The sequence below is a fragment of the Pan troglodytes genome, chromosome 21, assembly GCF_028858775.2.
Source record: "Pan troglodytes isolate AG18354 chromosome 21, NHGRI_mPanTro3-v2.0_pri, whole genome shotgun sequence".
Classification (NCBI taxonomy): domain Eukaryota; kingdom Metazoa; phylum Chordata; class Mammalia; order Primates; family Hominidae; genus Pan; species Pan troglodytes.
The window spans coordinates 64,441,314-64,454,824 of record NC_072419.2 but is presented as its reverse complement, the minus strand read 5'-3'; the positions used below and the strand labels follow the sequence as shown (position 1 = coordinate 64,454,824).

General features: G+C 47.8%; 1 protein-coding gene across 1 annotated transcript; it reads right to left on the bottom strand.

The window, feature by feature from the left end:
* Positions 1-2,361: 2,361 nt before the first annotated feature.
* CIMIP1 (ciliary microtubule inner protein 1) lies at positions 2,362-12,592 on the bottom strand. The gene is made up of 4 exons (XM_009437462.4): positions 12,456-12,592; positions 9,865-9,946; positions 7,921-8,022; positions 2,362-2,832 (listed from the first exon to the last, which is right to left on the bottom strand). Exons 1-4 carry the CDS (start codon positions 12,521-12,523, stop codon positions 2,671-2,673), a joined length of 414 nt encoding a protein of 137 aa, XP_009435737.2. The 5' UTR covers positions 12,524-12,592; the 3' UTR covers positions 2,362-2,670.
* Positions 12,593-13,511: the final 919 nt, after the last annotated feature.

Genomic DNA, 13,511 nt, shown 5'->3' with positions numbered 1-13,511 from the left:
TGGATGATGAATCCTAGATTTGTTTTGTGATCAAGAATTAGAACTAAAAACAACCTGACATGGGAGGTTCATCCCCCACCAAGGCGGGTGCTGTCTCTGCTCTAGCAATGGGATGGAAATGCGGCTGAGACAGAGGTCAGCACAAAAAAATCCCGCTTTCTGGCCACTGCTTGACTGTGGTGGAGGTGTCTGATCACAAGAAGGGACAAATGTTCCTCCAAGGGCAGATGCTTTGCCTGCAGAAATGACTTGGATGCCAAAACATTAGGATTTAATAGGGACAGGCTTGGCCAAGCATTCAGTTGTTTAGTCTACATCAGGCTAAACCTCTGGGTGATTAGAAACATCTTTGGAGTTTGAGGGGCCATGTGATCTGTCTGTCATAGACTCAGCCCGGGTCAAGACCAGTGAAAGACACATGGTTAGAAGAGGATGTGTTCTGAGTAGGGGAGGAGAGGAGGAGGTAACATGTGTTCAAGGCCATATTCATTTCCTGGGGCTGCTGTACCCAGTACCCCAAATGAGGTGGCATAAAGCAACAGAAATGTGTTCTGTCACCGTTCCAGAGCCCAGAAGTCTGAAGTCGAGGCATCGGCAGGGCCATGCTCCCTCTGAAATCTATGGGGTAGAATCCTTCCTCGCCTCTTCCTAGTTTCTCGTGGTTTGCCTGCAAATGTTGGCATTCTGTGGCTGGTAGATGCATCCCTCCCATTTCTGCCTCTGGTGTGGCATGGTGCCCTCTCCTGCATGTCTGGGTCTCCACATGACCGTGTCCCCGCTGCATGTCACTCTCTCCTCTTCTCATGAGGACACCGATCACACTGGATAAAGAGTCAACCCTTCTTCTATAGGACCTCATCTTCATCTAACGAATCACAGCTGCAATGACCTTATTTCCAGGTAAGTTCGCCTCCACGGGTACTGGAAGCTAGGACTTCATATCTTTCTGGGGGACACAATTCAACCAAATACCTTGCTCCCCCTTTTCTCAGAACCTAAATAGCCATGATGTTTCTTGATGGCCCTGGCCCCTATGCCCAGCAATGTGTGTGGGCACCATACTCGGAGGTAACGACAAGGTTCCTTGAAGGGCTGTTCTCTTGGGTATCAGCTCTTCTGGGCTGGGCAGCCCATGCCAATCTAGGAATTTCCCACTCTGGGGTTGGACGAGGGGTGTGGGGAGACAGAGAACCATCTAGGTGGCTGGGAGAAGGCTTCTGCTATGTGGCTCTGTTCTCAGCACTGAGTAGTTGGTGTCTACAGCCAGACCCTTGGAAAGAGGAAGGCTGGTAGTTTTTACAGAGAACAGAGTCCCTGAATAAGAGAAGCTCTTCTGCTGGGGCTTCTGAGATTTGGGGGCTCTGAGCCCAGAGCTTGCAGGGGAGGACCCAGATTTGATAGGAATTTTGTCCCCTGGTATTTAGTGACCCTCAAATCATGGAGTCCCTTTAGGAACATGCCAGAGGGGTGACAGCCAGTGTTCAGGGCTTAGAGGACTTAGGTTCTCAGAGGCCTTAGTGGAGGGATTCCTGGGTTGGCTCTAGCACACCCACCCATGGCTGGACAGGAAGGTGAACAGGACATGTTTGGGTGGATGGGCCTTGTCAATGGGTGCCACCCAGTGGAAGTCCCCTCAGGCCCCAGTCAGCCAAATAAATGGAGGAATCCATCCCAGGAACAGTGAGGCCTGACCAACAAAGGGGAGGAAGGCCTGTGTTTCCACGGAGGATGGGTAACTGAACACAGCCCCTCCTGCCCTGTCTACGCCGGGTCTGAAGAGCGTGCCAACCCCCCACTCCTTGGAAACGAAACACAAACCAGCTCCTACAGGCTGCTGCAAACTCTGCTCTCCTACTTTTTGGGGTCCAGTTCATGAGGCCTGAGGACATGCCGGCTTTTCCTTCTGGCCAGCTGGACACTCCATGCCCCCAGCCCCCATTTGTAGGAGTAGGAGAAGAGAGACAGCTAGACAGTGTTCAGAAAGAAAATGGTAACTGTGGGGTTGATGTACTCGGGGAAGGAAAATGACCCATTTGGGCAGCCTGGAGCTTTCTGTGCTGGACTGGGGGTGGCTGGGACAGCTCAGCAGCAGTGGTTTTCTTAGAGGGATTGGGAAACCCATTTTTCTCCTGTGAATCTACGCCCAGTGGCAAATCTTGGGCTCATTTCTGCCTTTAAAGCTGTTAACTTATTGCAAATATCTTGAGCAAGGAGAGCCAAGGGATTCTCTAAGTGTATTATTCTTCCTGAAAAACAGGCCCAGGGATATCTGGATAGAGAAACACCTGATCAACAAGTTCGTTATAAATAAGGATGGTGATAGGTGCAATGAAAAGCTACATTGAAGGACCTAGACAAATATTTTTAAAATTGAATCACTTATTTTTTTTTTAAAGCCCTGCATAGAAATTCCCAAGGTATCAAAAACAAATGAGAGAAGCCTTATTCATTACATTAGCCAAGAATGGGTGTGGACGTGAACATTCTGGAAGGGTGACGCTGATGAGTTGAGAATGTCTAAGGCACACTTTGTGTTCTTTGCAACATCCCATGAGCAAGTACGCAGGGGACTGTGTCCTCGGGATTCAGGGGAGCTCTTCTTTTCCCTGGCATGGCCCCGGGTGCCTGGTGACCGATATGCAGCACCCCTGGGCAGAATTCCGTCTGGATTCAGTGCACGCCCTGCTTGGGCCAGCACAGCTCTCGTGCAAAAGCACCTTTGCAGCTTCTGATCTCATCGTCGTGCTCTAGGCACTTGTTCAGGCCTGGCACTGCAGATCTCCAGCCGATGAAGCCCTGGGTGGTCTGTGGGACTGGGGGGGATGGAAAGACCTGGAATGGAAATGCAGGGGATTTAGTGACCTTCGGCCACAGAGACACGAGGCACCCAGCATCGGCATGTGAGGCAGGGGTGGAAAAGACAGAAAGAAAAGCCAGCCTCCCTGATGTGTACTGAAAACAAGCACATTCCAATCAGCTGGACTCAGAGGCTCTCATCTTTCCGGGAAGTGAGGAACATCAAACATGTTTCTTTATCGTGTAATGCCTAACATATTTAATTCATGACTTCCAGCAAAATAATTTTTATTTGGTAAGAAAGCAAAAAGAAAAAAAGATGCAGAAATGTCAAGTGCTACAGTTTTCACTGCCTTTTATAAAATATATGGCACTGTTGTCAGATGGCATTGCGGCAGGTGCACGTCACCCTGTTTCGATGAGAAGCCTCTACGAAATGCATCCGTATATACACACACACTCCAAACCGTGGAGATCACAGGAATGAAAAGCAACTGAATTTAATTTTAAAAACCAAAAGGAAAATAGGCTTCTATCTGGAATGAAAAAACACAACTTCATTTGTCAACTCCTTGGACAGATTTGACATTTTTGGAAAATGAGGGTAAATGTTTAGGCAGGTTTTCCCCTTCTTTTGAAATAATCTGTTCTGCATAAGGGGATTTGAACAAAGGCAACAGTGCGGGACATTTGTTCTAGCAGAAGAACTGAGATAAAGAGGTTTAATATGCTTGGGGTTATGAGTTCACTTTTACTAATGGAACCTGCCGGTGAGGCGGTGGCAGGAGGGGATGGTCCCGAGTGGGCTGGCTGCTGCTGGTGGACGAAACCCCTTAGCATATGTTCTTGATGAACTCCTAAAATTAGTCTCCTGCAAGGCTACATGTAGGGCAGGTCATCAACAAATGACAGAGGGGCCAAAGCTTCCTTGAACCAGCTACAAGTAAAATTGTTCAGAAGGGAAGCAGCTCTCAAAGCTGTTTGTCCAGCCAGGCCTTTGGGAGCACACAGACTAACTTCCAAGTCTTTATCTAACTTGTAAAAGAAATGCAGTTGAAATCCACTGTGAGACATCATGTTTCACCCAGCAGAGGGGCAAAAAGATGAAAACACCACCACTAACAAGGGCATTATAGGAGCAAGGGCGATATGGCAATTATCTTTTTTTTCCCCTTTTTTTAGACGGAGTCTTGCTCTGTCATCCAGGCTAGGGTGCAGTGGCACAATCTCAGTTCACTGAAACGTCTGCCTCCTGGGTTCAAGTGATTCTCTTGCCTCAGCTCCTGAGTGGCTGGGATTACAGGTAAGTGCCATCATGCCCAGCTAATTTTTGTATTTTTAGTAGAGACAGGGTTTCACCATGTTGGCCAGGCTGGTCTCAAACTCCTGACCTCAGTTGATCCACCTGCCTTGGCTTCCCAAAGTGTTGGGATTATAGGCATGAGCCATCATGCCCAGCCTGGCAATTATCTTTTGAAAGTGCAGATGCAAAAAAAAAAAAAAAAAAAAAAGAAAGTGCAGATGCAAACATTCTTTGACCTAACAATCTACTCTGAGGCATTCATTCTAAAATATCCTGATAGCTACACATGTACACACCCATGATGGTGCAAGGGATGCCTTGCGGAGCTGTTTGTAATAGCAAACAATTGGACATAAGCTGCATATCCACCCACGGAGGCTCATTCACTATGGCCCATCCACACTGTGGTGTGCCATGCAATGGTTTAGAAGGATGAGATAAACTTCTAAGAGAAAAGAGGTGCACAAAACTATTCAAAGTATGGTACAAGCTGTGTAATAAGAAAATGAGGCCAGAGGCCCATGGATGTCCTTGTCTATGCAAGAGTGCGTGACAAATGGGTGACAGTGGCTCCAGGGGTCCAGAGGGAGGGAGGCATCTCATCAGATGCCCTTTTATGTATCAAGGTTACCTATTAAAAATAAATATATTTTTAAAGGCTTTGGTCACCAGTGAGAGGATAGGAAGGTGGAAGAAAGGTGGAAGAAGGAAACCAGTTACCATTTTTTTTTTTTTGAGACGGAGTCTTACTCTGTCGCCCAGGCTGGAGTGCAGTGGCACGATCTCGGCTCACTGCAAGCTCCACCTCCCGGGTTCACGTCGTTCTCCTGCCTCAGCCTCCTGAGTAGCTGGGACTACAGGCGCCCACCACCATGCCTGGCTAATTTTTTGTAGTTTTAGTAGAGATGGGGTTTCACCGTGTTAGCCAGGATGGTCTCAATCTCCTGACCTCATGATCTGCCTGTCTCGGCCTCCCAAAGTGCTGGGATCACAGGCGTGAGCCACTGCACCCGGCCACCATTACCATTTCTTGGGCAAGAAAGGAAGTTTGGAGGGAAGCAGAGGCTGGGGACCTTTCTTGCTTGAATCAAGGTTCTTGTCCTTACCCCTGCCACCCCACAGGCTCTGTCTGGTGAGTGTGGCTTTAAGAGCTGGCCCTTGCTCCTAGACAGGAGTCTCTCACAGGAGAAAACCATGTTTTGGTTTGTTCTGGTGCCTGGATGGTTCCTCCCTGTTTCCCATCCTCCAGGAGGGGCACCTCTCTGGTATCTAGGTGGGGGCGCTTTCTTTGGAAAGAGAATAACTGTGGTTGTTCAGAGCAGGCCCAGGGGCCCTGGTGGCAGAGGGAAAGTCCAGTCTCATGGGCCGGCAAGGGATCTGTGGGGACAGCATGTGGCTGAGGGACATTATAGACACTAAGCAGATCCCATGCCACCGTATTCTTGGGATGGAGGCAGGTGGAGGCAGGGAGTTGGCAGAATTAAAGCCCAGCTCTGGAAAAATGTCCGACCTACATCCCAGTCTCTCGTCCTCTATTCTCCGGCCAGCCCAGTGTTCTAGGCCACAGGAGAGCGAGCTCCCTAAATGTGTGCATTTCATCTGAACAATCACCTTTGTAGGCACTAATATCAAGAAAATTACGGACTCAGAGCAAATTGCTGTGTCTACAAGGGTGTTCCTTGCAGGGTTATTCTCCCAAATCTCATGCCGGATACAACCTCAATGGCCAGGAATAGGGGGACGGTTAAATAAATTATGACAGATCCACACAGTGGAGAAAAACACAGCCATTAATATAATAGCGATTTAGAGTGCTTTTTTAAACTGCATGGAAAGATGTCCAGGGTATGTTGTTAGGTGGAAAAAGGAGATTACAAAGCAGCCTGTGTAGTTTGATTTGTAAACATATACCTAAAAAGTATGTGTGTGTGTGCACAAGTGTGTATATACATATACATGAACATACATTTGAGGAATATTTGAGGGTAACATTTAAAAGCAGGGCTCTGGAATCAGACACACTTGCTGTGTGGCTAGAGAAAGGAATTCAGCTTTTTTAAGCTTCAGCTTTCCCATCTGCAAAATGGGTTTGAGGATGATAATATCCGGGGCTGCAGTGGAAGTAAGATGAGACACCCCATGTAAAGCAGTCATCACGGAGAGTGGCTAAGAGATAATAATAGCTTGAGCTGGTGGGGTGGTTACTCTTACAGGTCAAGGGATGTGTAGGAAAGCCTCTGGAAGGAGCACCCCCAAAATGTTAATCATGGGTAAGAGCCTATATGTGGGTTTTAATTATCTTATATTTTGGTGTATTTCTAAATATTTTTTAGCAGTGACTCTATATTGCTTTATATTTGGGGTAAAAACTGTCAACATAACTCAATGGAGCTCATTCACTCATTCATTCGTTGGGGCTCACAGATGCATACCCCCCAAATGCTCACTATGTGCCAGCTACCCCATCAGACCACGAGCATGCCAGGCAGAAGGCTGCAGCTGAACTCCCCCTGCCCTGCGGCCTTCATCTTGGGTTTTCATCTGCTCTCCCCGTCAGCACGCAGAACCACCTTCTCTGTAGCTGGGCAGAGGGCAGAACTCCCGGCCAAAATGACAGACCCATGAGACATATGGAGCTCAACTGTTTCTAGAGGGATCTGAGCCATGTCCGCTGTGGTGTAGGCTTCAGGTGAGAGCATCGTCTAAGGCCTCTCTTCTCTGGGTTTGGCCCGGTCACTCCTGTCCCCTCTCCCCACAATCTTTTCTCCACTAGCAATAAGAGCCATCTTTCCAATAGGCAGGTCTTGCCTTTCCATGGCCCTGCTTACAACTCTCCAGCGGCTTCTGCTCTAAATTGGACTCCAATTGCAACTCCTCCTTCTAGCCTGCCCACTTTTCCACTCACATCCCTTCTCCACCCACACCTTCTCCTCCTGCCCCCACCCTCCACCCAAGCTCCTGTCGCATCGCCTTGCCTTGCTGTTCCTGAAACATAGCAGCCTGTGTTCTATCTCAGGGCTTTCCTACATGCTGTTCCCTGTGCCTAGAATACTTTTCCTAGGGCTGGTGCCTGGTCATCCTTCAGTCCTCAGCTCAAAGGGCCCCTTCCCTGACCACCCCGCCCTCTCTTATCCTGTGACACACCACCGGCCTGTTTCCTCCATGGTGCTAGCATAGCGTATCCAAATGGTGTTGATTTTCTTGGTTAATGTTGGTTCTCTAGACCCAGACATGTGGGCTGGGGTCTTGTCTTCTTGTTCATTACTGTTTTCCCAACCAAGCTGTTGCACCTTAGTAATAGCTGACTGTCATTGGCACTCTCTAAACATGCTGGGCAGCCTGCTGAACCCTGAGGGTACTCCCTGAAGTAGGTGCTTCATTAACCCCCATTGTATAAGACAGGCAGGGGAGACACAGAGAGGTCAAGCCACTTGCCCAAGACCACACAGAAGGTGAGCAGCCTATCAGCACAGGGATCTGGTGGTCTGATTCCAGAGTCCCTGCCTGGGTCTGCCCTGCCTTCCTGCCCACACCCTGGAAATGTTTGCTGAAAGAACGCATGAAGACCCCATTTTCCTGCCTTCTCTCTGCTTCTGCAGAGCAGGAGGTCATGGTGCTTGCACTTGTAGACTTTAGCCTGGCATGTTTCCCATGGCTGGGTTTGGGAAGGACGTGGACCTGGACTCTGCACCTGGCACTGCTGTGCTCTTACCTTCAGTGCTGGCTTTGCACATCTGGAGCCATCAGTTTCCACTGGGGCTTATTTCTTACTTAGGAAAATGAGTATTTAAAAAAAATGAGTATTTAAAAACGTTTCAAACCTTGATGTACTTCTCCACTGGGGTCACCGGCCGGATGCGGAAACGCTCAGGAAGCTCGATTTTGGGTTTTGGGGTGGGGAGATCTTCTTCACACTTGATTAACTGAAACAGAATCCCCAGAGATGGGAAGTCTTACGTGAAGCTGGGGGAAATGTACTGAAACAGAATCCCCAGAGACGGGAAGCCTCAGGTGAAGCTGGGGGAGTGTCCTCCCCATTGCTTCCCCTAGAAGGCACATTTTATAGACACAGAAGTGGGGCATGGAAATGGGAGGCAGAGGCTTGTCTTAGTTACACCGTTAGGAAAGTAGGGTGGGGACCTCAATGCAGGCCTGCTGCACCCAAAGCCGAGACCCATCTCCATCCCCTCCTGCTGCTCACCACAGCCTCCTGATTTACATCCCCTGTGGGGGAATTTGAGAAAACGTTACTAGTTATGGACTCAAGTTTTAAAATGCCAAAAAGGGTTGAGTGTGGTGGCTCATGCCTGTAATCCCAACACTTTGGGAGGCCGAGGTGGGAGGATTGCTTGAGCTCAGGAGTTCAAGACCAGCCTGGGCAACTTAGCAAGACCCCATCTCTTCAAAAAATACAAAAATTAGCTAGGCATGATGGCATGTGCCTGTGGTCCCAGCTACTTGGGAGCCAAGGTGACAGGATGGCTTGAGCCTGGAGGTGGATGCTGCAGTGAGCTGAGATCATGCCACTGCACTCCAGCCTGGGTGACAGATCCAGACCCTGTCTCAAACAACAACAAACAAACTAACAAAAAATGCCAAAAAGTTTTCAGGACCGAACTTTAAAATATTGGAGGGGAGCCTCCACTCCCCTTTTTAATTTTTCAAGCAATATCAAGCTTCTTGAAAACCCAATTTAATTACATATAAAGAATATTAATATAGACTCCTTATGCATATTATATTAATAAGAACTCATTCTATGCATAAAATTTCAAACTGTGGAACCCTCTAAGAATTAAAAACACCCTCATTAAGAACAGCATAATTTCAAAGCTCGTAGGGCGGGATGAATTACAAATGGGCTTTACACTGCTGTGAATCATAGATACTTTGACTGATGTGGTGTTTTAATTAATTCTGCATCTCTTGTGTTCTGTCCTGAAGTTTGAGAGGTTGCAGATTGGTGGCCACCACCCCACCAGAACCCACATAAGCATTTCATTTCTAGACTCAGAAAATTTCATGTAAACATCTGGCTTTCTGGACTCTCTTGAGTGATGGGAATATGCAGTTGGCTTTCCCATATGGTTTCACTTGGCTGGGCTCATGCTGGCTGCCTCTTTGGACAGGACCAGTGGCGTCTTTGCCTGAGTCTCCACCCCTTCTGATTAATTATGCTTGGCCCTGTCTCCTGTTTCTGTCACCTAGCTGGTCCCTGTAGACTTCTGGACTTGTCATCTTTAGGGAATACCGACAGCATTTTCCCAAGAATCCCTCATATGTCACTTGGCCTCCAGGCCAGGTGAGGTGTCCATAGCCTTCTTGTATCTGCACCTCACAGTCGCTCAGTTAGGCAGGTGAGGACTCTCATCCCACTTTACAGATGGGAAGTCTGAGGTCAGGTGGCTGTGGCATCAGACCCACCTGCTTCTCACCTGAGTAGGGTCCTTATCAGTTGTGTGACTTTGCAGGTCTTGGAGCTCAATTTCCTAATTTGTAAATGGGCATAAAACAACACCTGTCTCTGCACCGGGGTTCTTGTCCAGATTTGATCATCTGGTTCTGCCGAAGCACCTAGAACATGCCTGGCATGTGGTCAGTGCCCAGGAATCTGTGAAAGGCGGGAACCTTCTGGTTTAGGAGTTAGTGATCTTTGCCTACAACATGCTCTTTAGTTTTATTCTTGCAAATTATAGATTTTGTAATCACTCATTCTTTGAAATGATTGATTCTATAACCTTGGGGCTCATACAATTTATATTTACCTCCTCAAAAGGGGTTGTTAAAAACCCCCAGTTCTGGGGCCAGTTCTGCCGTGCTTCCGATTCAGCCTTCAGACGGTATTTCCTGAAAAAGAAAGTTCCTGAGTGCTGGGCAACACGGAAAAAGGTTCAAGGGGTCTGTGGGGGACATTTCCATTCTCCACGAACATTGACTGGGCAGTGGTTCTGCACCAGGGACGGAGTGAGGACCCAGACAGCGTGAGAACCTCTGATGCTGTGCACCTCCCACCAGCAAGGGAGACACGTGGCTAACGAAAGAGAGATGCTGGTTGGCTGTTACGGCTAAGAGGGAATGCCGGGTAAGGGCCAGTCTGGGGGCCGATTCTGCCTGAGGAGCCTTCTAGGTACCAGATCTCTTATTTTGGAGGCCCTTATGACTCAAAATTTGAGGAGGTGCAAAAGTGGAGGAGGCACTCACTCCCTGCTTCCTGCAAGTGCAGAGACAGCGTCTGCATGACCTTGACATGGAGCATTTCCTAAATATTGCAGCGCAAGTGCCTCACTTGCCCCACCCTAATCTGACCTTGCTTTTGCTCCATGCTAATATTGTTTATATCTAACTACCCATGAGCTGAGTGGCATTGCAGTAGACGAGCCCACGTGCCACATTTTGCAAACATCAAATTAAACATTCAATCGTTTTGAGTTTTCTGGTTTCTTCTATCTTGGAATCAATATCAGCATATCCCTTCCCCACAGTTTCGGAGACCCTGGTCAACTCTTTGCCCTGGGCAGTGAGCATCTAAGGCAGAGTCTATTTCAATCAAGATGTAACATAAGCCACAAACATGAGCTGCATACACAATTTGAAATGTTCTAGTAACTACATTAAAAAGAACATAAGAATAAACAGGTGACAGTCTTTTTTTTTTTTTTTTTGATGGAGTTTCGCCTTTTTTTGCCTAGGATGGAGTGCAATGGCACAATCTAGGTTCACTGCAACCTCCGCCTCCTGGGTTCAAGCAATTCTCCTGCCTCAGCCTCCTGAGTAGCTGGGATTACAGGTGTGTGCCACCATGCCTGGATAATTTTGTATTTTTAGTAGAGATGGGGTTTCACCATGTTGGCCAGGCTGGTCTTCAACTCCTGGCCTCGGCCTCCCAAAGTGCTGGGATTACAGGTGTGAGCCACTGCATCCGGCTGACAGTCACTTAAATAATCTTTTTTTTTTTTTTAAATAAATCTTCGTAATTTGTCACGCAGTTTACACTTAACGGCTGAACCCAATTTGGACCAGTTACAATTTAAGTGTTCAGTAGCCAAGGGCCCTATTCAAAGAGGAGGGGTCACTTAGATTTGGGTCTTGAAGGATGAGCAGAAGTTTGTCTGGTGAAGAAGAGAGGAAGGGGCATTTCAGACAGAGGGAACAGATCCTGCTGTGGTAGCATCTCCTGTTGGGACACTTGGATAAAGATTTTGTAAAAAATAGTTGTGTATTTTATGCCAAATGATAAAGGTTTTCTATTTATGAGAGTGATATGAAGTTTTCCATAAAATAAATTCATCAAGTGAAAACAATTTAAAGACACATATGAAGTGACTAATATAGGTTTTACAAGGAAATGGTAAAAATTATAGAGAGGGTAAATAGGATAACTGAAGTTTAGAAGGTAAACAAGTATGTTTTATTGTTACTACAACTTACTTATATCTAAATCTGTAAATTCCCATATGAGTTAAACCTTCAAAGAGATGCAATAATACGTAGCAGATAGCATGCCAATTAAAATATCCATGACAAATGTCTGCTAGACATACATCTTTTAGAAAATGGATCTATCTTTAACGTTAAAATATATTACTTAAAAACCCAGGAGAATCAAGGGATTTTCATGTATTTCATTCAAATTTAACAAATATTAGGATTTTTGCTTGCTTTTTTAAAAAAAAAATTTGGCCAGGCGCCGTGACTCACGCATGCAATCCTAACACTTTGGGAGGCCGAGGCGGGTGGATCACGACGTCAGGAATTCAAGACCTGCCTGGCCAAGATGGTGAAAGCCCGTCTCTACTAAAAATACAAAAACATTAGCCGGGTGTGGTGGTGGGCGCCTGTAATCCCAGCTACTCGGGAAGCTGAGGCAGAGAATTGCTTGAACCCAGGAGGCAGAGGTTGCAGTGAGCCGAGATCGCGCCACTGTACTCCAGCCTGGAGGACAGAGCAGGACTCCATCTCAAAAAACAAACAAACAAACAAAAAATCATCAGTCTTAAAAACATGAACACGTTCTGGTTGGATGCTGAGATTTGAAGAAAAAAAAGAAAACATGAACATGTTAGTTGGATTTCAACAAGCCAATCTCTGCTGATTGCTGAAAGCCAATCTCCCACGTCTTCGTGGTGGGCCCAACAGGAGAGGGAGAAGGAGACGGAGAAAGGCCCTCCTGTCGCTCTCATGTCCCTAACATTGACCCCTTTCCTCAAGGCCCCTGACCATCCTCAGCGCACGCCCCTCTGCCCCTCGAGTTTAGTGGTCGATCACTTCCTGGACTTGGTGGGGAAACTGAGACCCCAGATGTGGACACTTCAGATGAGAACAGGAGCCCACCGCGTTACCCGATCCCAGGCGTTACCAGATCTCATCCTGACCCACAAGGTTCATGCGTTCAGCCGCCGCGGTGCTGAGAGGTTTCTGCGCCATGAGGCCTGGGGGCTCCGTGCGCCCCGCAAGCTCTGGCCCTGGGCTCAGCGTCTCGCGTCTCCTGGGAGACCGGTTGCCAGGCAACGCAGGACTCGGAGGCGGAAATGGCTCTGCACCTGGCGAGGGTGGGGTCGCTGTGCTTTCGCCGCGTCGCTTGGGTCCGGGCTTGCTGCCATCCTTTGCTCACGTCTGGGCCCTTTGTCCACCTCTAGGCCCATTTGCTCATCTGTGGAAAACCTTGGGGAAACCTCCAGACCTAACACCCTAGACTTCTTTGAAAGTTTAAATCCGCAGTGGAAGTATGTACACCTACGAGTGGACAGACGCTCAAGTGTACAGAGCTTAATTGAGTATGTCAAAGAGAAGACTCGCCTGTAACCGTCACCTGGAGATTAGAAAACAAAGCATGGCCAGCCTCCCCCAGTGGCCCCCAGGGTCACCGTCCTCCCTGGCTCTCATTGACTTCCCTCTGCAAAGATTAGCTTTGCTGTGATTTGAACTTTGTGTGAGTGGAACCATCCAGATGTTCTCCTTTGTGCCTGGCTGCCTTTACCCAGTGTCATGATTGAGAGAGCATCCCCGTTGCTGTGAGTGGCCCTAGCGTCCATTTCTGCTCCTGAACAGTATTTGCTGATGGGCGTTGCAATGAGTTTTTGGCCACCACAAAAGTGCTGCTAAAATATTACTGCACATGTCTTTGGAGAAAATATGCGTTTTGGTTGGCGTCCACTCTTTGTAACAATCCCTAAGTGAAATTCACGGATAATGTTACCTCCAGACCCCACCACCCCACACTCTTTTTCCCTGCCTATAGGCAGTAATCACTCTATCGCTGGGGTGCTCAGCCAGTGTTTGTTGACTGATTCATTGACCCCCTAGGTTTCCACCATACCCCCATTGTTGTGGACCCAGAGCTGGAAAATGTCTCTGAGACAACAGCAAGGGGATCATCTACACGATGTAGGAGGACATTTTTCTGGCTGAGCAG

What these genes read in the sequence shown, in the direction of transcription:
- CIMIP1 (XM_009437462.4), bottom strand. Translation starts at nt 12,523, where the DNA reads ATGGCGCAGAAACCTCTCAGCACCGCGGCGGCTGAACGCATGAACCTT. An exon ending in TAACAACCCCTTTTGAGGAG is followed by an intron (nt 8,023 to 9,864) that starts GTAAATATAAAT and finishes ATTCTGTTTCAG; the next exon opens with TTAATCAAGTGTGAAGAAGA. An exon ending in CAGTGGAGAAGTACATCAAG is followed by an intron (nt 2,833 to 7,920) that starts GTTTGAAACGTT and finishes TTTCCATTCCAG; the next exon opens with GTCTTTCCATCCCCCCCAGT.